The following is a 22,420-nucleotide window of genomic DNA, read 5'->3' on the forward strand; positions in this document are numbered from 1 at the left end:
AAGTAACTCTTGACAATATTGGAAAAACCTGCAGCACTTACAAATTTATTGTTAAAAGCATTTAATGTATTATAATATACACTTACAATCACAAAACCCAAATACCAAGATAAAAAAAAAGCAGTTTGAGTTTGTCATTTTTGTACAGCTCTCTTCCACTAATTTAAAAAAAGAGTTGCTACGCAAACTTGAACCCCCATCCTCATTAATTAATATAACTTGTCTACTTACGTCCTAACTTTGTGTCTTCCAATTATAAATGAGACTTTTCGGCTCCAAGGATTAATGAAACTAGACCAGCTGGTGTCCATAGTTATGTATTCCCCATTTCTAGTGCAGAACCGGATTGGTGAATAGTCAAAAGGCTGTCCACCATATTGAAGTACTATAAAGTAAGTTTTAGAAAAATGTCAGTTTTATATTCACATGTGGAAATTATATTTAATATGCTTTTATTCAATTTTTACAATAATTTCACAACAAAAAAATTGAATTTGTATACATATATGGCAGACAAGGTTTATCCAGTAACCAAACTCTGAGTAATTTCACATCAAAAGGGAAAATTACAAGTGTTTGGCCACCAGAGGGAACTGACCTTCACTGAATATATTTAAATTTATAGAAATTAAAATTATATTCTTTGCCCATACCAACATCTACAAACACATTTTAATGAAAATAAATCAGACTATTTGCAATACTGAATTTTGTTCTCCAACATAAAATTCTTCACTAGGTAGAAGACTTAAATAATATATTTTTGTAAATGCATTTTGTATGTAAAAACACAAAAACAAGATTTTAATACTTGATGCCATCATAGCAACACTAACTGCACCAAGAAAAATGTCCCCAGAAAAAAAATAACTGAAAAATTATTCCATTTTCAAAAATTATGCAAAGAGTTGACACTAACCAAGAGGCTCATATTTTCTTTCCTGTCAATTCATTAATCGAAGAAAAAAAGATCACTCAAAAATGACTACGTATATGAGTGTGATCTTGAGACAATTATCTTTCTGATAAATGGCTAACATTTACTTATCATGGCCATTTTGTCTATAACAGTCAGATTTTACCCTAAGGAACAAGAACTTGAGTAATAATTCTCCCATTTTGTTGTTGACTAGTGTTAAATGTTCAGCTGTAAACCGAATGAAAATGTATAGTTTAGTTTTTCTTTGTTTTCAAAACAAATAATCAGAAAATTGACTAATTCTATACAACCTACCAACTTGTCTCCCCTTTAGTTCCTTGAAAGTTTTAATTCTGAATTCTAACTTGTATTTTGTAGAGTTCTTAGAAAAATCTACCTTATTTGTTAACGTAAAAGATAACATACTTTTTTTGTGAACTGCTAGCATTAGAGGTCTGTCACTTGGGTGAAGATGCGATAAAACAGGGGTTCCTATTAAGTCCTGAGGTAGGTATCCCAAAAGAGGTACAGCTCTGAAAAAAAAGAAAAGAAAGTTAAGTGGAGTAAATGCACACAAAATCTTACTTTGAAATATTTTATTTAAAAACTCTCTTTTCTAAGATTTAGCTTTTTATTTTTTAAATTAAAAAAACTATGTGGAATTGAATTGGGAAGTGTTAGTATCAGTTCCATAGTAACATGCGACAACCCTTTGGAGAAGATGCATTCATTTTTATAGTACTTATCTATGGCACCAATCACCAGAGTATCTGAGCACCTCCATAACATTCATGAATATTAATGAGTTTATTCTCACAAAACCCCTCTGAAATAGGGAGGTATCTTCAATCTACAGATTGGGAGCTGAGACAGAGAGGTCATACCAGATGTCTGTGGCAAAACCAGGAACTGATCTCCTGAACCCAAGTCTGGTGCCTTAACTAGAAATCCACTCTTCCTCTCAGATTAAAGGTTTAATTTTCTGAAGAGTTGCCACGTACTCAGCCCAGTAGTTCAGGTATTTAAAAGGAATTAAGGAAGACTTAAAATCTTAGAAGCTAGTCTAAAATTTTATTAGACCTCCGTAACTTAACAATGACTTTGTTCCAATGAAGAAAGCTTTTAGGTTAATGCAACAAAAACTCATTCATAGACTAGTTAAAATATGCATATTGGGGAGATTTTCGAAGCACAACTGGCAACTAGGTGCCTAATTCCCATATGTGCCTTGAAAAACATCTTAGCACTACTAGCAGCATTCCTACTTATGCCAAAGAAGTTGATGGATTAGAAGTTATTTGCAAGATACAAACAACTACCTTTGTAGACATCAAAAGCTGACATCTGGGATTTCAGATATCTGCATTTTTGTCACAAAGTGCCTGACAAGCAGAGAACAAACTCCAGGGAAGCATGGTCCTTGCTCCCGTGGAGCCTAGAAGCATTACAGGGCAGGCACTGCTTTCAGCAGTGCACTTCTGACAGTCCACAAGAGAACTCCCCTCCAACATGTTCTGTCAGAGTTTCCAAAAGCATGAGGTGCACCTCCTTGGGATAGGGGCTGGGGCATACAGACAGACCTCAACTATTCCCAAATCTCAGCATTCATTTAAGAACAGGTCTGTAGCTGTCGTGCCACAGAGAAAACACGAAAACGTGACCTGAGCATAACAAACAATGTCTTCCTGAGTTTGCAGACAGCCTGAAATAATAACCTCTCAGAGGTGAGCATGCTAATTATGACAGTTAACACTGTGGATATTTAAAGTTCTTCAAGGCTACAAGCACATAAGGAGAGAAAATGTATTATGAAGCTCTATACAATCTACTCTCAATGACTTCTCATTTTGCGTAGACTTCACTATCACATGACCAGGTTGAAAGAGATGGGGGTGAAATTGGTTTCATTTTCCTGAAAGTAGGCAGGTGGAGGACAGAGGGGAGAGACACTCAGCTAGCTTTCAAATAATAATAAAAAAAAAAATCTAGCAAACACTATGTTAGATGGTGTGTTGGAGTGAAACACCTGCCCTACTAATCTTAGCAACTTGAACTCTTACTACTAATTTAGTTATGAGGGAACATGCAAGTTTAGTTACCATTAAGCAAGAAGTCACTAGGCATGAATTTTTAATCTGAATTTCAATATGCACATTATTAACAAATAATATATTGTCAAATACATTCTATCAGAACTGTTAGTTCAGTATCATTATCTATTTCCATATACAATATTTGCTCCATGAGCTGATTAACAGCATTTCTAAAAATTGAATGGATGGTTAAGAGCTAAGGTTATTATGAAAATTTACTTTGATTCAAATGTGTATATTGTTAATAGAAACTATGAAGTATTAAGGAAACAGAATATGTTTTTTCAGAACCAGACATAGCAGAAACAGGACTGTAGAGATCTCAGTTTAAACTGCAACAAATGCTGCAACACAGGGGAAAATCATCTGATTCCTCTGTAGCGTTTGCCTCCAAGGACTCAGTAAAACTATAAAAGAGAATGGATTGCTGTCTAATTGGATAGCGTGTGTCCATTGTGTAACTGTGCCAGCAGGGAATGCATGTGACATACAGTTACTTATTAACTAAACTGAGTCAAAGAATTAAAGTTAGAGAACATTTTAATAAATAATGTTTTGTGACTTTAAAAGCACTCTTCTGCAGAGACAACATCCGGCGTCACCCCAGGTCAGCATAAGTTATTAGAGCGATTGATTACTAGCGGGCAGTCTATTAGCTGGCAAGTATGTTTTCCATTTTCAACTGCAATAAAAATCACTTAAAGATTAGCTGTTAACAAAATCCATAGTGTGCATTCACATTAGAATAGAAATCAGGTCGGTTAAAGTTTGGGGATTTTTTGTTTTTATTTTTCTTAGTTAAATTCATTATTTTAAGAAGAGAGACACAGAACGTGTGTGTGTGTGTGTGTGTGTGTGTGTGTGTATGTGTCACAAAACACATACATACATAATATATTTGACAGTAATGTGAGATATCTGCTTGTTTCCTAAAATGTAGGCGTTAGTTAAGGGCTAAAACTGCTGTGTAGCTATTGGATATTTTGTGGAGGACATATAAATAAAAACAGCCGTTCCCAAAAAATAGTAGTTTCAGTTGTTCACCTTTCATCTATATCCTGGAACAAACAACTTGGTGTGTGCGTAGTTGTAAAAATTCTCTTGTCAGGAGGAATTCTGGGTGCTAAAAGGAGAGAAGAAAAAAAAAAAAAAAAAGGAAAATAGCTTGACAGCACTTTTCATATGCATACATTGCTTTACAGTGCCTGGATCCTTCTGTCAGCATGGAATAAGTTTTAACCCACAGACAGCAGTTTTCAATGTTACTAACTTGCTCACATCCACTTGTACCCTCCTAATGACCACAGAGCGCAGTCCTGATCACCTATATATTACAGTTTATAGCAATATTTTACCTCCAAGATGAATGTATTGGATACAAAATCAAAACTGTTTTGTTTCTTGATATCTGGGGTTCACTCCTTGGGTGTGGCTGAGCTTCGCCTCACAGAGGACCCAAGAGGGTAGCAAGACCAAAGATGATGTACACTGCTTTAATATGCCACGGCCTGATCCTGGGCCTGGTTTGGCTCCCAACACAAGTGAGGATAGCCTCAAAGTTAGTATTACTTTCACCCACTTGCAATCACCTGAAGGGACCACTGTGGCATCTGGGAACTGCGAGACTGCAGCTGCACTCTGGCAATGGACCCAAAAAGCCTGGTATACTAGGGACTACAAGAGGGAGCATAAAGCCAGATACTCTAACTTTACATCACACCCAGGGATCCCTCCTACACTGGGAAATCTTCAAGTATCTGACTATACCAGCTGGTTTGTGTTGGTGTGCTGGTACAATGCAGATGCAGCAAAGACCAGGATCTGACCTTTGATGCTAGTATGATTTGTGTCGAGCAGAATGGCTCTTACAAGCAGAATCAGATTCATAACATGCCTATAGAAAACATCTACCCAAGAAGACTATTTTCATTTCAGGATGGTTTATAACTTGACTCAAGCTTAACAGTTACACATTGCAGTTCTGATGTTGCTTTTAAGACCATTGTGATTAAAATTAGAAGTATGTGACTGAAGTTATGGCAACACTATCAGGATTCATTTTGTGTTTTGCCATACTAATATTTCAGAAAAAACATCTAGGCCAGGGACGGGCAAACTTTTTGGCCTGAGGGCCACATCGAGTTTCTAAAATTGTATGGAGGGCCGGTTAGGGGAGGCTGTGCCTCCCCAAACAGCCAGGCGTGGCCCGGCCCCAACCCCCTATCCGACCCCCCCTCATTCTCGACCCCTGCCCCATCCATCCCTTCCTGTCCCCTGACTGCCCCATCCAACCCCTCCTCTCATTCCTGACTGCGCCCCCCCGCCCGGGATCCCTGCCCCATCCAACCCCTCCTCTCATTCCTGACTGCGCCCCCCCCACCCTCCCAGGATCCCTACCCCATCCAACCACCCCTTCCCCTGACCGCCCCTGGAACCCCTGACTGCCCCCATTCAACCCCCGTTCCCCGCCCTCTGACCGCCCCGACCTCTATCCACACTCCCGCCCCCCCGACCACCACCCTGAACTCCCCTGCCCTCTATCCAAACCCTCCCCCCCCCCCATCTCCCTGCCCCCTTACCGTGCTGCCTGGAGCACCGGTGGCTGGCGGCACTACAGCCGCGCCGCCCGGCTGGAGCCAACCATGCCACTGCGCAGCACAGAGCACTGGGTCAGGTGCGCAGCCGCAGAGCTGCGCCCTGGCAAGAGCTTGCAGCCCCACGGCGCAGGCAGTGCAGTGAGCTGAGACTGCGGGGGAAGGGGAACAGCAGGGAAGGGGCCAGGGGCTAGCCTCCCGGGCCAGGAGCTCAGGGGCCGTTCAGGAGGGTTCTGCGGGCCGGATGTGACCTGCGGGCTGTAGTTTGCCCACCTCTGATCTAGGCCCACATTTTCAGTCAGGTGCACACCTGCCTTATGATTACACATACCCAATGTACAAGTAAATCCTTATTTGGGCACCAGCACACTTGTGCATTTATAGGCATTCCATAGCACAAAGGGTTCTGTGGTCCCTCTGTAAAGAGACAAATCTCACCCCGTGTGAATAAGCATCCTCATGCAAAACATGTACAAAGGTGTTTCTCTTAACCATAATCAGAAAAACTGATATTGCAATTATTTTCTCTGCTGTTTATGTTCCTTTTCAAGAACAACATTGATGTCATCTTCCTCTCCCCATCCCAATCCTCTTCAGGCAATTGAGGATACATATTAAGGATGAAATCCTGACACTAATGAAGTCAATGGCAAGACTCCCATTTGACTTCAGTGGGGCCAGGATTCCACCGAAGGACTCCAAATGAGCTTCAGCAATGACCTCAACTGCTGCATTTATATTTTTATGTTATTTTTTTAAAATAATCATGACTTGGCTGTGAATGCCCTATATTGCTGTTCACGAAAGGATGTGAAAAACTTTTAATTTGTGGGTTGAATATCTTCCCCCTTAAATACTCATGTTTATAACATGAGAGATGTGTGGCAACCCTGATCTAGTTAGCTCAAGACAATTCTTACCAGACAGTCATTTTTCCTATTATATTACATGCAATTTCATAAAACAGATGAATGTTTGTTATTTTAATAATGCAGACCTTTTGGTTTTTACAGCTAAACATCACTGCATCTTAGTGTTATTACCTTCATAGCCAGAGTGCACCTTTTCTGCAAGCAACACACAGCAAAGCTGATCTTCTGCATTCTCAGTATCTTGTATTTTGATAAGGTAAGGAGTCATACGAAATGGGTGGTAGAAGATATATTCATGTTCTTTTCCTGCACTAATAATGAAAAGAAAGACTAATTAATTATTTGTTTTGCACAGAATTTAGTCTACAGTGAGGTTTTCAGTGCAACAGCTCATGGACAGAATTTTCAAAAGTGCTTAAGAGAGTTGGGCATCTAACTCCCTTAAGAGCTCTAGAAAAATCCCATCCCATGGTCTTCTTGGAGAGTACCTAGAGGGAGACCCAATCCTGACTGGGGCCTTTGAACATTAACTGTAATGAGAGTAAATTATTCTGTCATCTTATATAAAAAAGATAACATTCTACTTTTTGTAATGGTGTTCACATTAACAATGAGGAATCCGGTGGCACCTTAAAGACTAACAGATTTATTTGGGCATATGGACACAATAAGAGGACCCAACCACACCATCCGAGGCTCGTTCACCTGCACATCTACTAATGTGATATATGCCATCATCATATGCCAGCAATGCCCCTCTGCCATGTACGTTGGCCAAACTGGACAGTGTCTACGTAAAAGAATAAATGGACACAAATCAGACATCAGGAATGGTAACATACAAAAGCCAGTAGGCAAACACTTAAATCTGTTATTGAATGTCCAGGGAGATTGAAAAGTAGCCATCCTTCAACAAAAAAACTTCAAAAACAGACTTCAAAGAAAACCTGCAGAGCTACAATTCATTTGCAAATTTAACACCATTAATTTGGGCTTGAATAGGGTCTGGCTGGCTCACTACAAAAGCAAATTTTCCCTCTCTTGGTATTGACACCTCCTCCTCAATTACTGGGAGTGGACCACATCCACCCTGACTGAATTGGCCTTGTTAACACTGGTTCTCCACTTGTAAGGCAACTCCCTTCTCTTCACCTGCCAGTATATTTATGCCTGCATCTGTAATTTTCACTCCATGCATCTAAAGAAGTGGGTTTTTTTTTTTACGCACGAAAGCTTATGCCCAAATAAATCTGTTAGTCTTTAAGGTGCCACCGGACTCCTCGTTGTTTTTGTGGATACAGACTAACACGGCTACCCCTCTGATATTTGGTGTTCACATTAAATCATGTGAACACCATTCATTTTGAACAAGGTCACTCTTTAATAACTTAATAATCTTTCTCTTGCCTTAATCCTGGTCTTTCCTTCAAAAAGGAATTAATTTTATATTTACATAGTGGCTGAATGCTAATATGACCTTTACTTAGTAAAATCCCCACAAAACCTCTAGTACTCAAAGTAGTTTTCTAGCTCAGCACCAGTGAAATCAAAAGTTCATAGCTATAGTATAACAAAACAGTTTTATTTGTGTACTTTTGAAGTATTATCGGAGACAAAAATGACTGAGCTCTTCAGGGAATATTTTAGTTGACATATGTGTGACGTTGCAGTCTATATAATTTTATAAGAATATGCTAATGAGTGAATATAATGTAACTGGAATATGCTTCATGCAAAAGGTCTCTTGTAAGGTATCATTACAAGGCTTATAATCTATTGAGTGTGATCATCCTATTTGTATAAATGTACCACTCTTGTATCTGAAACTAGAAATATGAAATGTAACTCTGAGGGCCTATTGTAATTATGCAAAGTGTGGGCCATTAATGGTGGTTTGGAATCTTGATGACTCCCATCAATCAGGACAATTGTCTCCAGATGCGTGTGTTTTACCTGTAAGTCTTCCTGTATACGTGTGTGCTGGCAAGTGGGCAATGAAGTCTTGCAGTGACACGCGATCATGTCACCTGAACTGGAATCCATCTTTAACCTGGTGTCTTTCCATTGAAAAGGAGGGGGTGGAAACCCAGAGAGGGCCAAAGGATTCCCACCTTATGCAAAAGATATATAAAGGGGTGGAACAGAAAAAAGGGGAGAGAGGAGCCATCATGAAGAATCCCCTAGCTACCACCTGAGCTGGAACAAGAGCTGTACCAGGGGAAAGAATTGTGCCCAGGCCTGGAAGGTGTCCAGTCTGAGGAAAAAACTTACTGAAGCATCTCTGAGGGTGATTATCTGTATTCAGTTTGATTAGACATAGATTTGCACATTTTATTTTATTTTGCTTGACGACTTACTTTGTTCTGTCTGTTACTACTTGGAACCACTTAAATCCTACTTTCTGTATTTGACCCAGAGTATGTATTAATACCTGGGGCAGCAAACAATGGTGCATATCGCTCTATCAGTGTTATAGAGGGCGAACAATTTATGAGTTTACCCTGTATAAGCTTTATTATTAAATGGATTTATTTGGGTTTAGACCCCATTGGGAGTTGGGCATCTGAGTGTTAAAGACAGGAACACTTCTGTTAGCTGCTTTCAGGTAAGCCTGCAGCTTTGGGGCAAGTAATTCAGACCCTTGGTCTTGTTGGAGCAGACGGGAATGTCTGGCTCAGCAAGACAGGGTGCTGGGGTCCTGAGCTCGCAGGGAAAGCAGGGGTAGAAGTAGGCTTGGCACATCAGGTGGCAGCTCCCAGGGGGTTTCTGTGATCCAACCCGTCACAGTATGGAACTATCTAGCTATGTTCAATGTTACCAAGTTTCTATTCCTCATGCTTGAGGAGAAGAGTTGGAAAAGGGGAACCCTCTAAAGGCTCAAAAAACCCTTAAGGCAAATTAAAATATACACATTTATTATATTCTGTGCTTGAAGACATTTAAGTAATGGAAAACTACTTATCTGTTAATTTCCCCTCCCTAAATGCCATCTCTACTAATCTCACTACAGGGTTGTTTTCATTTTATGCAGACCAGGTGTGTACTTTTGTGGTGATGAACAATCCAATTGCCAGAAGAATTCTTACACAGTTATAATAAAAACTTACAAGAGTACAGTTCTTAAAGCTAACGTTAATTGTGGTACAAAGAAATCTGACCACCAGCTTTGCAGTGAATCCCACAGTGTCCAGATTAGTATATCTAGAGTTATTAATCTTCAAGAGTGGAACAGAATAGCAGAGTTGGCTTTTGGAGACAAGAAATTAGCTGTTAAGAAATTTTCCAAATCACTCAGCATTAACGATCACCAGAGAAAAATGAAATAGTGAGAGAAAGAAAAAAATGTAGGCTGCAAAAAGAATGAGTCCCTGCCCTGCCACCTAACAAGGTGAGTTACTTTGGGACCAACTCTGTGGCTGAAGCATGCATCAGATGCCTGGAAATAAATATTGCAGTGCCCTGTGAATGTAGACATGGAGGCCCAAATTTCTCTCCTGTACAACTTTCTAAGGGATATTGAGGATCTCTCTGCTCAAGACTTGCTACTTATGTGGTATAATGGAAGAGAATCCCTACTAAAACTGGTTCAATTTATGCCTTGTACAGATCCGTAATACAGCATCTGCTACATCTGGAAGTGGAGGACTGAAGACTTTCCTCAGCCATATCAGACAGAAGGAAATACAATATGATTTTCTGATGGTTTGGGTCTGGCTCTTTTGAGGTAAAACAACCAGTTTCTTGACAGCTCACATGTTCTATAATTTCTCTTATGGATGCACTGAATTCCAACATGAGTGGGAGAATCACAAATCCTAAGAGGTTTTTTTTATTTTAAATAATAAATAAAATTAATAATAAAGAAATTCACTCCAAAAAATGAATGCTAGAGACATTCCTGAGAACAGTGTTGTGTTGGTTAATAAATACTACATGGTTCTTCCATGAAAATGATTTTGACCAGAAATATGTTTCAATACAGAAATCAAGACTCTACAGAGAGAAATGGCCTTGGAGGGTAGGGCCAGACCGGACAGCGCCTATTGCACAAGATTTAGCTTCCACAGGAGGAATGACGTGTTTAGGTTGTTTGGTCAGCTTGTTAATCCTTCCAAGATCTACTGACATGAGTGTCTGAGATTAGTGAAGACAACACGCTCAGCTTCAGAACCCCTCCTAAATCTGAAACTTCGCTGTTTTGATAACTAGATCTTAGAGTGAGAAGCCATCTTATAGAAAATGTATAATGGATTCTGAGGGTCTCATTTTATTTCCCCTGCATGAGAACTATCTTCAAGAGCTGGAATAAAATTCACAATGCTGGATTTCCTTGAGGAAAGCAAAGTCTGAAACACACAACTCTAATGTTTCAACTAAGGAGGTCGGGATCCAGAAAAGCCTTTTCCTGTTGGTCATAGTCAAATTCTTCGCCCTCCAACAGCAATAGTTCTCCATTCCTTGAGAAACAAGGAGATATGAGGCCTCTCAAATTTCTTTTTGTGACACTTAGCTGTTTAAGGTATCTTAGATTTTTGCTGGCTTCCTGGGGCTTTTACTCAGCTCCTTTTCCATTTTGGCTCATGAAAGAAGCATTCACTTAGTTTGCGCTCTTAAAGAGGAAGTGTGCTCTGTCCTATGTCTGGGGACCCCAATCTGAAGGAAGGAGTCTAGTCCTCTTAAAGGCCTGGGTTGAAGATTTTCAAAGGTATTAGGGGACCACACAATTGTGACCACACAATTTTCCTAAGTGTCAATGGAAGTTGTGCTGCTAACACCCCTAATCACCTTTGGAAATTTCAGCCCTGGACAGAGGACTGTTTTCCCCATGGACAGGTAATGGCAGAATGCCTAATTCTTTTCCCAGGTACAAAAGGACCCATTTCATGAAGTCAAATAGACTACTGGATTCCTGGCATCTTTAACTGGCTGCAGTCTCTTCCAAAGACGTCAAGAGTTTTAAGGTAGTTATGGTCTAGACTGAATAGATCAGAGCTAGCACAAGGCTTCTGCCCTGGATGCCAGCTTTCATTTGGACAGAAACCATGCTATGTTGCATCACGAATGCTCCTTGCCCTGGCAGAACAAGGCTTCCTGTGCCAGACACACAGCTGGCATAATTCTTCTTCTGCAACAGGCTGCAGGTATTCAGCATAAATGAAATACGTTCTGTGTTTGGCTTTGTGCTTCCTTGCCTGTTCTTCTATTTTTTGGGGGGTGGGGGGGCAGGGGGAGAGAAGGGAGGTAAGAGAGGGGCAAGGAGGTAGGAAGCATGAAGGGAGCAGCAAAGAAAGTAGTCCCTGTGGAAAAAACGGTCCTCTAAATGAGTTCCCAGAAAGTAGAAAAAATGGAAGGAGCTCACTACTTAAAAAAACCGAGGAGAAAAGCCTGAAAAGAAACAGCAGTGTCCTGAACTGCTGTGTTTCATCTGCATGGGGGTGGCAGCACTAGCAATTCGTCAAGGAGTTGGGGCTTCTAAGCTCTGTTTGGCATATTGATGTCTTACCCTTTTATCCCACACCCACTTCATTTGTTTCATCTGCCTGTGGCCTGCTGACATCAAGACTAAACTCTCTGGTGCAGGGATGATCCTCAGGTACCATACAGACAAGTGACAATCACAATGGGGTTCTTAAGACACTAATATAATAAATTAATGAGTGTTGAATTGCCCTTCATCATGATCAAAGGAAGGACTGAACAGAGATGGACTGAGTGGAATGTACAAGTATCCACTGAATTAAATGAAATGATGAAACCCTTCCTCCAAAACTTAACAGGATCAGTTTTACTTGTACCTAAGTGCAAAGGTCAAATTCCAAACTGATTAATAACTGAGACATGAGGAAGGTGAGGGAATATCTTTTATTGGACCAACTTCTGTTGGTGAGAGAGACAAAAGCTTATCCAATAAAAGATATTCCCTCAGCCCCCCTTATCTCTAATATCCTTGGATAAACAGCTACAACTACACTGCATTAACAACTGAGATGCAGTTTCCTGAATCTGCTTTGCAGTTACTTTCTATAACAATCTCTATAGTGTATCTTAGATAAGAGGCCATGCATATGATTCGCCTTGTTTTCATATCAGGAAAAAGAGACAGTGAATTAAGAATCCACTGAGTACTTTTTGACACGTATGGTCTCAGTGTTTAATACTTCAAGTCTAATTTTAATATTTGGTCTTACCTGATGCGACAGAAGAATGATTTCTCCTCCATGCAGTCTTGTGTGGAAGATTCTAAAAATATTAAATGGATTTCATAACAAGTTGCAATAAACAGTTTAAAGTTTTGTATTCCAAAATGGTTGTTACTGAAAAACAGAGATGTATTCAATGCTGAGAGTACTTACCAACTCCATTACAAATACTCCATGATGGCAATCTGTAAGGGGTAGTGGAGCTGTAGAAAACACCGACATCCTGAGGTGCCAAGAACTCCACAAATTTGGCATTTTTAAAGAAATCCCTCTTACAGCGGAGAATCGAGGCAGCTTGATCAGAGATGTACAAGACTTTCCCAGTAATCAGGGAAACAGCTACAGCAAACATGTCCTAAGCAATAACAAAATTTCAAACATATTAGACAAGAGAAAATTTTTAATCTTTTTCTTTGATAATACAGTGGTTTAAAAATGGTATTTGGAAGTTCAAACTAATTTGATGTTAAGTATTATTCATCTCGTCTATTTTTAACTAATAAGAAATGATTAAACCAAATGTACTGTATGTAAACCAAATGTACATCAAGTCTCAACACAAATTCTTTTAACTGCCTGAAAAGTACATGTAGCTGATATAAACACTTCCTGAAGTAGGTGATGGTTTTAATACATATGTTGATGTAGTTTTAGCAGTTGATTGTAGAATCTTACTATATGGACTTGACTCTATCATAATGCAGAAGTTACTTTGGATACAGAGACAGCTGGACTTGGTCACTACAGTTTCCCTCTTCATAAATGTTAATATCACAGGCATATTTTGCATTTATAAAATTAAATTATTTAAGTGCCTTAAAGATGACACAAACCAGTACATTCATCTACAGCCAAAATGAACATGCCCATGCTTAGTAATTTAGTACACTAATTTATGGACAAGCGGTTAACACAAAAGTTAATAAATGGAAATCTATTAGGTGGCCTAGTGATGTCTATCTTGTTGAAATACAAGATTGTTCTTTTACAGCACATGCATCAATACCTTTGTCCAGTTCTGTTTTATACAACTTGAGAAACAAAAGTTTGATTTCTGCTGTTGGAAAACTCTACAGTTTAACAGATCTCAGTGTGAATGAACGTTTGACATTCAGCCTACGTTTTCCCCCCTTAATACCATCCTATCTGAATACTACTATTTATACCCCTTTAACTATTCATAGGAACACAGAACTAGCCTTTCCTGATCAGACCAAAAGGGATATCTAGACCGGTATCCTGATAATAGCCAACTGAAATACTTCAGAAGGCGGTGAAGAATCCTGTAGTAGACCATTATGGAATCACTGATGCACAAGGGAAGTTTCTTCCTCTAAACCCCATCAGGTAGTGGTTAGCTTATGCCTTAAAACATGAACTTAAAGAACATTTTTTCTCCCTCACTGCTGAGAGACCCTCACAAACCCAGGGTAGTCAGCTGCCACCTGCATGGACTATGAAGGCCCACATAAAGAGAGGTCAAAGCCCCCTGTTGTGCTCTGTGGAAGGAAGCTGAAGGTAAATGCCGGCCCTCCACAGTGTATAGCCTTGGCCAATAACTCTTGCCTTCTCAAAAGGGGTTAGACCAGAGCATTCCTGCTGCCTCTCCAGCACATACCTCTCCCTGATCTCAGTTCTTGAGAGTGAACATTTTTCTTTCAGCTCCTCCGCTGCCTCTCATTCCTAACTCTCTCCTACAGGAGAGCGTAATCCCGTCAAACCGTCGCTGCCTCTTACCCCTACTCTTTTTGGTTATTACAGTGGGGTGGTCCCTCCAGGCCCACTGCCTCCCCCTCAGCTTCTTTGCAAGGGATAGGGGATGGACTTTCCCCAGCTTCTCCATTTCTTTCCTAGGGTCTTCTGAGGAAGGGAGTTTCCTCCCTTTCCTGCCAACCCAGCATCTCCTGGTTTATCCCCAATGAAGGGCTTGCTGGGAGTCTCCCAACTCAGTCAGGCACCTCCTCTATCCCAGATTCTGCAAGAAGACTAGGGGAGGGATGATGACATCTGCCCTATTAGCAGGTGCTTCCAAGCCCATGAAGTAGTCCAAATACTAAGGGGATCTCCCAGGACATATCTACACTATAAACTTAAGACGACCTATGTTATGTCATCTTACAGCCACTACAGTAATTATTGCAGTGCTTCATGTCCACACTATTCTTCTTCTGTCGGTGGTGTGCATCCTCACCAGGAGCTTTCACCGAGTTAACAGTGGCAGTGTGGCCAGGACTCCGGGCGCAGAGCTCCCCTCTAGGGGCAGCCGTGCTCCCAGTGGGGAGCAGAGAGCCCAGAGGGGGCCACTAGGCTTCTAGCAGGGGGAGCCGAGAGCCTGCAGGGGCAGCCTGGCGGACAGATCCATGAGTGGTGTTCTGTGCGGCTGCCCTGTTCCTGGCAGGGAAGCAGAGCCGTGAAATTGACAATAATGACAGCCAATAGATGTAAGTAACCCATTACTACACCGGCATAAGCCCTATGACTCTTGTGGAGGTGGAGTTATTATGTCGGTGTAGTAGGGCACATACATTGGTGGGCAAGGCTGTAGTGTATACACTGATATAATCGGGTCGACGTAAGCTGCCTTACATCAACCTAACACTGTAGTGTAGACCAGGCTCCAGTCTGTTTGAAGAGTCACCATTTTAATTCTGGTTTCAGAGTAGCAGCCGTGTTAGTCTGTATCCGCAAAAATAACAGGAGTACTTGTGGCACCTTAGAGACTAACAAATTTTCAGAGTAGCAGCCGTGTTAGTCTGTATCCGCAAAAATAACAGGAGTACTTGTGGCACCTTAGAGAGTCTCTAAGGTGCCACAAGTACTCCTGTCATTTTAATTCTGTCCTCCTAAACTCTTATTTGAATTTTCTACAATTTGTAGTCAACTTTCCCGTACTGAAAGTGTCAAAAACTGAACATGGTAACCTAGGTGCAGTCTCACCAGATACATTAGCTCCCTGGTCTGTGAGGCACTACTTCTCTACACATAAGCCAAAGCAGTTTTGTATTTACCATCATACTGTAAGCTCCGGAGTGAACTTCTGCCCAAGATAATTTAATGATCAGATTCATAAATATTTGCCAGGATCAAATCCCTCATTTCTGGAGTGGATCCTTTGTAACAGATGATAAAGTAGCAGTGAGAGTCGGATAACCCATTATTTGGGATTAAGTATTTTGCATTCTTTCCAGTTGTTTTACTTATATAGCATATGGGAAAAGTGTATAGTTGCAATATCCAGTATGATCAATTCTTTCCCATCACAGGGCACATTCTTCAGAATGCAGTGTCCAATACCAGCAACAAAACCATCAAAGCTGCTGGCAACAAGGCATTAATCCATTATGCCCAATTTTTTTTTGTTTTGTTTTTTTAAAGAAAGGTTACAGTTAAGAATTCCAACCACCCCCACCAATTACATACACACAGCAGTAATGGGTCAGCATACTCACTGCATTTTTCATGATGTATTCTGAAGTAATGTTCTCAACTTCCTCCACCATATAGGACGACACATCAAGACCAGAAGGATGGCTTTCATTAATCATCATTAACTGGTAATATTCTTCATTGGCTACATAAGAATATTAAGCCAGTTTTTTATATTCACATTTCAAAATATGACCAGTTAACATCGAGCCTGCTAACACTGACTGGACAGAAAGCATGAGCTTGTGGTTAAATACAGGACACGGTATCTAGGTTCTATTCCCACTTCCACCATGAGAAAAGCACTTAACTTCTTTCTGTTTCAGTTTCCTCATCTGTAACCTGGGGAAGTTTATGTAGTTCATAAGGGTGTTGTGTAGCTTAGTTCATTACAGTCTGTGAAGTACTTGGCAATCCTTGGATAGAAGGCATTGCTGAATATTGTCTATAGTCAAATATCACTTACAATTTGTAAGTGAATGGCTAACTAAATACCAAAAATGTATTTTTAAATAAAATTGAGTCTCACCCTACATTTTACTAGGTTTTTTATTTTAAATATCTTTAAAAGTTATTGTAAGTGCTAACCCTGCCCCCCTGGCTTTTTGTTGTTGTTTGTTTTGGTAGAGTCACAAACCCAAATTATTAAAATGCTACAACTACATTAGTTTTATGATCTTTCATTTATTATGAACGTGACTTTATAAAGAGATCCACATTCGGATTCTAGTTCTGGAACTTACTTTTATTCAATCTAATTTATGATATTTCTTCGGCTACATTACCTTTAACTTGTTTAATGCTTTTAAGTGCATATTTCAATGTTGTCAGCACACTAGATTTTCCTTTGATTCTTTTTTCAGGAGGAAGGCGTGCTTTCAGCTCCTGCAATGTTTTCCTCAATTCCTTCTGTGTTTTGGCTTTAGTGGATTGCTCACTGCTATAAAATTAAAACAAAAAAAGTTACACTGATATTTAAACTGATACCATACCTTCCAGAAAACCAAAGCCTTTTGACATTTATCATGTCATTAGACTAGTTCTACATATCTGTTTAGTATAATTTTGGAAGCATTTAGCTTCAAAGACAGTTGCTAGATTGCTACATTTGCTAGATCAGGGGATTCTCAACATTTTTGGCCTAATGACCCATTTGTAAACTTGATGGCCTGTCACAAACCAGTAAATAGCTTTAGTGCAAAAACACCTGTCTTACTAAATATTTTTTGCCCACGACATCTGATACACACCTTAATGTAATAAGTACACTGCAAGTACCTTTGAGGTGGCTCATGTCACAGGGAAGTGGCTGAGCTAGTCTCCTGGCTTTGGGCGTTGCGACCTCCAGAGTCACAGCTCCACTCAGGTTTGACCAGATCTACATGACGGATTGGCTGACGGGGCCAAATTTGTGTGAATAGAGTTGCAACCTGGCACATGGGGTCGCAGCAATACACACCCAAATTTGGCCCAGCTGGCCACTCCCCCTCATAACTGAGGGGCAGTGGGGCCAAACCTGAGCAGCGCTGAAACCACATGCCCTAGGTCACAAACGCCCAGGGCAGGGAACTAAACCCAGCCAGCCTTGTGGGACTGGAGCCACCACTGTGAAGTGAGTGCTGCACAGGCTCTGCAATCCCCCACCCCCAAGTCTTCCAACTCCCCCGGGTGGAGAACCCAACCCTGAGCCAGGGCCTCCCATGTGACCTTTGACATATTCTTGCGACCTATTTTTGGATCAACCACAGGGCGAGAGACCCTGAACTAGATTTAAATAGTTAATTCATTTTTGTTCACAATAATTACCTCAAACAGCTTTATCCCATCATTGTTTTAAAACTTATTTTAAAATGCACAATAGTCTATTTTTTAGTTACCTGCATCCACTGGTAGATGGATTATGTTCAGAGTCTGCAATCATCAGGCTAAATGCATTTGAGCTGAAAAAAGAACAACCTCAGCGATGTTAATAAAGTAAAATTCAAGTTGTGTTTAGCTTTAACATCTCCATTTTCTATTTGTTACTTTAAACTTACAGATCAACTTTATACCAATGAAACTGGTGATAATGCAACTGAGCAGCTTCAGCCAAACTAGTTTGTGTGTAAATGTCACGTATGCTTAAAAAGATGTAATTCTATGGTAGATTGGTGTGTCCCACTAAATCAATCACTATATAGTAGCCTAATAATGGTAGAGTGTCCAGCAGTTGTGTCATTAACGGACAGCCATAAAAAGGTGTGATGTATATCACTGCTCCATGGTTTTCTTCCCTAGTCTCCTAAAATAATACTCTCAGGATTTAAAAAGAAAGCCACAAGACATTGTTAATGCTTCAACATGGTAAACAAGATTTATTTGTGGGAAAGACACATTCTAAATCTGATTTTAAACTGAAGTTCTGTTCTGACGTCACAATTTGAACACTTTAATTTAAACCAGACTGCACTGTTTTTAATCAATAAGAAGATACGGAGATTCTGAGGTGGTGAAAACAAGCAGTTAAAAGCCTTACCTCACTGATCTATTTGCCTTAACAGAAAATATGAAGACAAACTTCTTTGCTGCACTCCCAGTAGCATTTTTACTATATTTTTCTACTTGTATGTTCTCATGTGGCTCTACTTTCAAAAGTATTTCACCATAGCATTATTCTCTTCAAGTAGAAGAAAGTAACTATGTAGATGCAAAACTACTACCTGCCTATTATGGTATAAGCCAGTAATGAATGAATAAATAATAAATCAGCATGGAATGGAAAAAGCACTAAGCATAGGAACACAGCCCAACACAGATTACATTGCATGTATTAACATGAAAGTAGGTTAGATTTTAAGAATCTTAAGAAAAACATGAGAGGAAAAAAATCAGCATATTACCTTTTATGACAATCTAAAGACTCCATAAGCATTGCTGTATCTTTCCCATTTTCATCAGATTCATTGCCATGAGAATCATGGCCAGTAGAATAGTTTTCATTCATATCATTTCCACTGAAGTCATTACCACTTGATCCACTGCTCATCTCAGTGTCCTCCTGAAGAGTATCTGGATGTTGTTCAGGCTTGGTTTGACCATCAGTCTCCTCAGCAATCATTTGGCTATGGTTGTTTGCAAGTTCAGAATATCCACTCATTTTGTATTGCTGCTTTGATGAGTCTGACTGCTGAGAAATATTTCCACTGATTTCAAGCTGTTGTGGGTTCCGCTCCTCAGTGCTAGAGTAGAACCCCCTGATCTTAATACAGTCCACTGAACACTCATTAGCAATATTTGCGCAGACCAAGAATTAGTCAAGCCATATTCACGTTTGTGCTCTGCATACAAGATTGCCAGTCTTGAAGTGTGAATCCAGAATCCTAAGGGTGGGGGAAGAGGGGGAGAAAAGTAAACAATGCTGAAACAATTTGTTTTAATAAATTTGTTTTCAGTTTGCTCAATATTAAGGTTCTGTTATTGGCCAATCAAAACTGAAATAATGAAGTAGCTCTAATGTTAAGTTTTAATTTCAAGAGTTTCGTTATTAAAATTTTATCCCAGAATCTGACACATTTAAACATTTCTGAAACGTTTCATAGGGAGGAACTCGTTGAGAATTTGAAAGTAGAAGGCAGCTTGGGTGAAAGTGATCATGAAATCATAGAGTTTGCAATTCTAAGGAAGGGTAGAAGGGAGAACAGCAAAATAGAGACAATGGATTTCAGGAAGGCGGATTTTGGTAAGCTCAGAGAGCTGATAGGTAAGGTCCCATGGGAATCAAGACTGAGGGGAAAAACAACTGAGGAGAGTTGGCAGTTTTTCAAAGGGACACTATTAAGGGCCCAAAAGCAAGCTATTCCGCTGGTTAGGAAAGATAGAAAATGTGGCAAAAGACCACCTTGGCTTAACCACGAGATCTTGCATGATCTAAAAAATAAAAAGGAGTCGTACAAAAAATGGAAACTAGGACAGATCACAAAGGATGAATATAGGCAAACAACACAGGAATGCAGGGGCAAGATTAGAAAGGCAAAGGCACAAAATGAGCTCAAACTAGCTACGGGAATAAAGGGGAACAAGAAGACTTTTTATCAATACATTAGAAGCAAGAGGAAGACCAAAGACAGGGTAGGCCCACTGCTTAGTGAAGAGGGAGAAACAGTAACAGGAAACTTGGAAATGGCAGAGATGCTTAATGACTTCTTTGTTTCGGTCTTCACTGAGAAGTCTGAAGGAATGCCTAACATAGTGAATGCTAATGGGAAGGGGGTAGGTTTAGCAGATAAAATAAAAAAAGAACAAGTTAAAAATCACTTAGAAAAGTTAGATGCCTGCAAGTCACCAGGGCCTGATGAAATGCATCCTACTAGAATACTCAAGGAGCTAATAGAGGAGGTATCTGAGCCTCTAGCTATTATCTTTGGAAAATCATGGGTGACGGGAGAGATTCCAGAAGACTGGAAAAGGGCAAATATAGTGCCCATCTATAAAAAGGGAAATAAAAACAACCCAGGAAACTACAGACCAGTTAGTTTAACTTCTGTGCCTGGGAAGATAATGGAGCAAGTAATTAAGGAAATCATCTGCAAACACTTGGAAGGTGGTAAGGTGATAGGGAACAGCCAGCATGGATTTGTAAAGAACAAATCATGTCAAACCAATCTGATAGCTTTCTTTGATAGGATAACGAGTCTTGTGGATAAGGGAGAAGCTGTGGATGTGGTATACCTAGACTTTAGTAAGGCATTTGATACGGTCTCGCATGATATTCTTATCGACAAACTAGGCAAATACAATTTAGATGGGGCTACTATAAGGTGGGTGCATAACTGGCTGGATAACCGTACTCAGAGAGTTGTTATTAATGGTTCCCAATCCTGCTGGAAAGGCATAAAGAGTGGGGTTCCGCAGGGGTCTGTTTTGGGACCGGCTCTGTTCAATATCTTCATTAACGACTTAGATATTGGCATAGAAAGTACGCTTATTAAGTTTGCGGATGATACCAAACTGGGAGGGATTGCAACTGCTTTGGAGGACAGGGTCATAATTCAAAATGATCTGGACAAATTGGAGAAATGGTCTGAGTTAAACAGGATGAAGTTTAACAAAGACAAATGCAAAGTGCTCCACTTAGGAAGAAAAAATCAGTTTCACACATACAGAATGGGAAGAGACTGTCTAGGAAGGAGTACGGCAGAAAGGGATCTAGGGGTTATAGTGGACCACAAGCTAAATATGAGTCAACAGTGTGATGCTGTTGCAAAAAAAGCAAACATGATTCTGGGATGTATTATCAGGTGTGTTGTGAGCAAGACACGAGAAGTCATTCTTCTGCTCTACTCTGCTCTGGTTAGGCCTCAGCTGGAGTATTGTGTCCAGTTCTGGGCACCGCATTTCAAGAAAGATGTGGAGAAATTGGAAAGGGTCCAGAGAAGAGCAACAAGAATGATTAAAGGTCTTGAGAACATGACCTATGAAGGAAGGCTGAAAGAATTGGGTTTGTTTAGTTTGGAAAAGAGAAGACTGAGAGGGGACATGATAGCAGTTTTCAGGTATCTAAAAGGGTGTCATAAGGAGGAGGGAGAAAACTTGTTCACCTTAGCCTCTGAGGATAGAGCAAGAAGCAATAGGCTTAAACTGCAGCAAGGGAGGTCTAGGTTGGACATTAGGAAAAAGTTCCTAACTGTCAGGGTGCTTAAACACTGGAATAAATTGCCTAGGGAGGTTGTGGAATCTCCATCTCTGGAGATATTTAAGAGTAGGTTAGATAAATGTCTATCAGGGATGGTCTAGACAGTATTTGGTCCTGCCATGCGGGCAGGGGACTGGACTCGATGACCTCTCGAGGTCCCTTCCAGTCCTAGAATCTATGAATCTATGAATCAATACATTTCCATATTTAATTCAAGGCTAATAACAATGTTATAAAACGAATATTCATTTTGGCATAAAATTCACAGGAGAAAAGGAAGATGAAATAAAGTGCATTTTTTATTAGAAGACCGCCTTTTCAAAAATTTCAATATTACTCATTTCTTAGTCTATATAATTTCTGTCATGCTTACTGGCTGGGACTGCATACAAATATGCAAAAATCAAGAGTATATGACAGGTTGTTTTTCTATCTTACTATTTCTGCTGAAGACTTAAACTAACACAATGAACTAGAAAATATTTAGTGAGTTTAAAAAAATAGTTCGTTTCAAAGGCTGCTTTACTAGTTTTAGGGGGTATACAATCTCATTTTCCTATATTAAAAAATTCTTTCCTCTGTTGCTGCACGAGAGACCCACAAACAGAGGAGATAGACTATCCAGTGGAAACAGTGAATTGACTA

At 40.0% G+C, this 22,420-nt stretch overlaps 1 protein-coding gene across 1 annotated transcript in view; it reads right to left on the reverse strand.

Annotated features, from left to right (window-relative positions):
* Positions 1–22,420, reverse strand: part of PER2 (period circadian regulator 2) — a 78,086-nt gene that overhangs the window by 26,084 nt on the left and 29,582 nt on the right. The window contains exons 3-12 of the mRNA XM_065410241.1: positions 18,984–19,463; positions 17,982–18,044; positions 16,890–17,044; positions 16,128–16,249; positions 12,832–13,033; positions 12,667–12,718; positions 6,650–6,789; positions 4,057–4,135; positions 1,346–1,452; positions 232–385 (exon numbers count right to left, since the gene is read on the reverse strand). Of these exons, the coding sequence (XP_065266313.1) occupies positions 232–385; positions 1,346–1,452; positions 4,057–4,135; positions 6,650–6,789; positions 12,667–12,718; positions 12,832–13,033; positions 16,128–16,249; positions 16,890–17,044; positions 17,982–18,044; positions 18,984–19,240 (1,331 nt within the window). The 5' untranslated portion in view covers positions 19,241–19,463. The remainder of the gene's footprint in view (positions 1–231; positions 386–1,345; positions 1,453–4,056; positions 4,136–6,649; positions 6,790–12,666; positions 12,719–12,831; positions 13,034–16,127; positions 16,250–16,889; positions 17,045–17,981; positions 18,045–18,983; positions 19,464–22,420) is intronic.

This window comes from Emys orbicularis, chromosome 9 (genome assembly GCF_028017835.1).
Source record: "Emys orbicularis isolate rEmyOrb1 chromosome 9, rEmyOrb1.hap1, whole genome shotgun sequence".
NCBI classification, from domain to species: Eukaryota; Metazoa; Chordata; order Testudines; family Emydidae; genus Emys; species Emys orbicularis.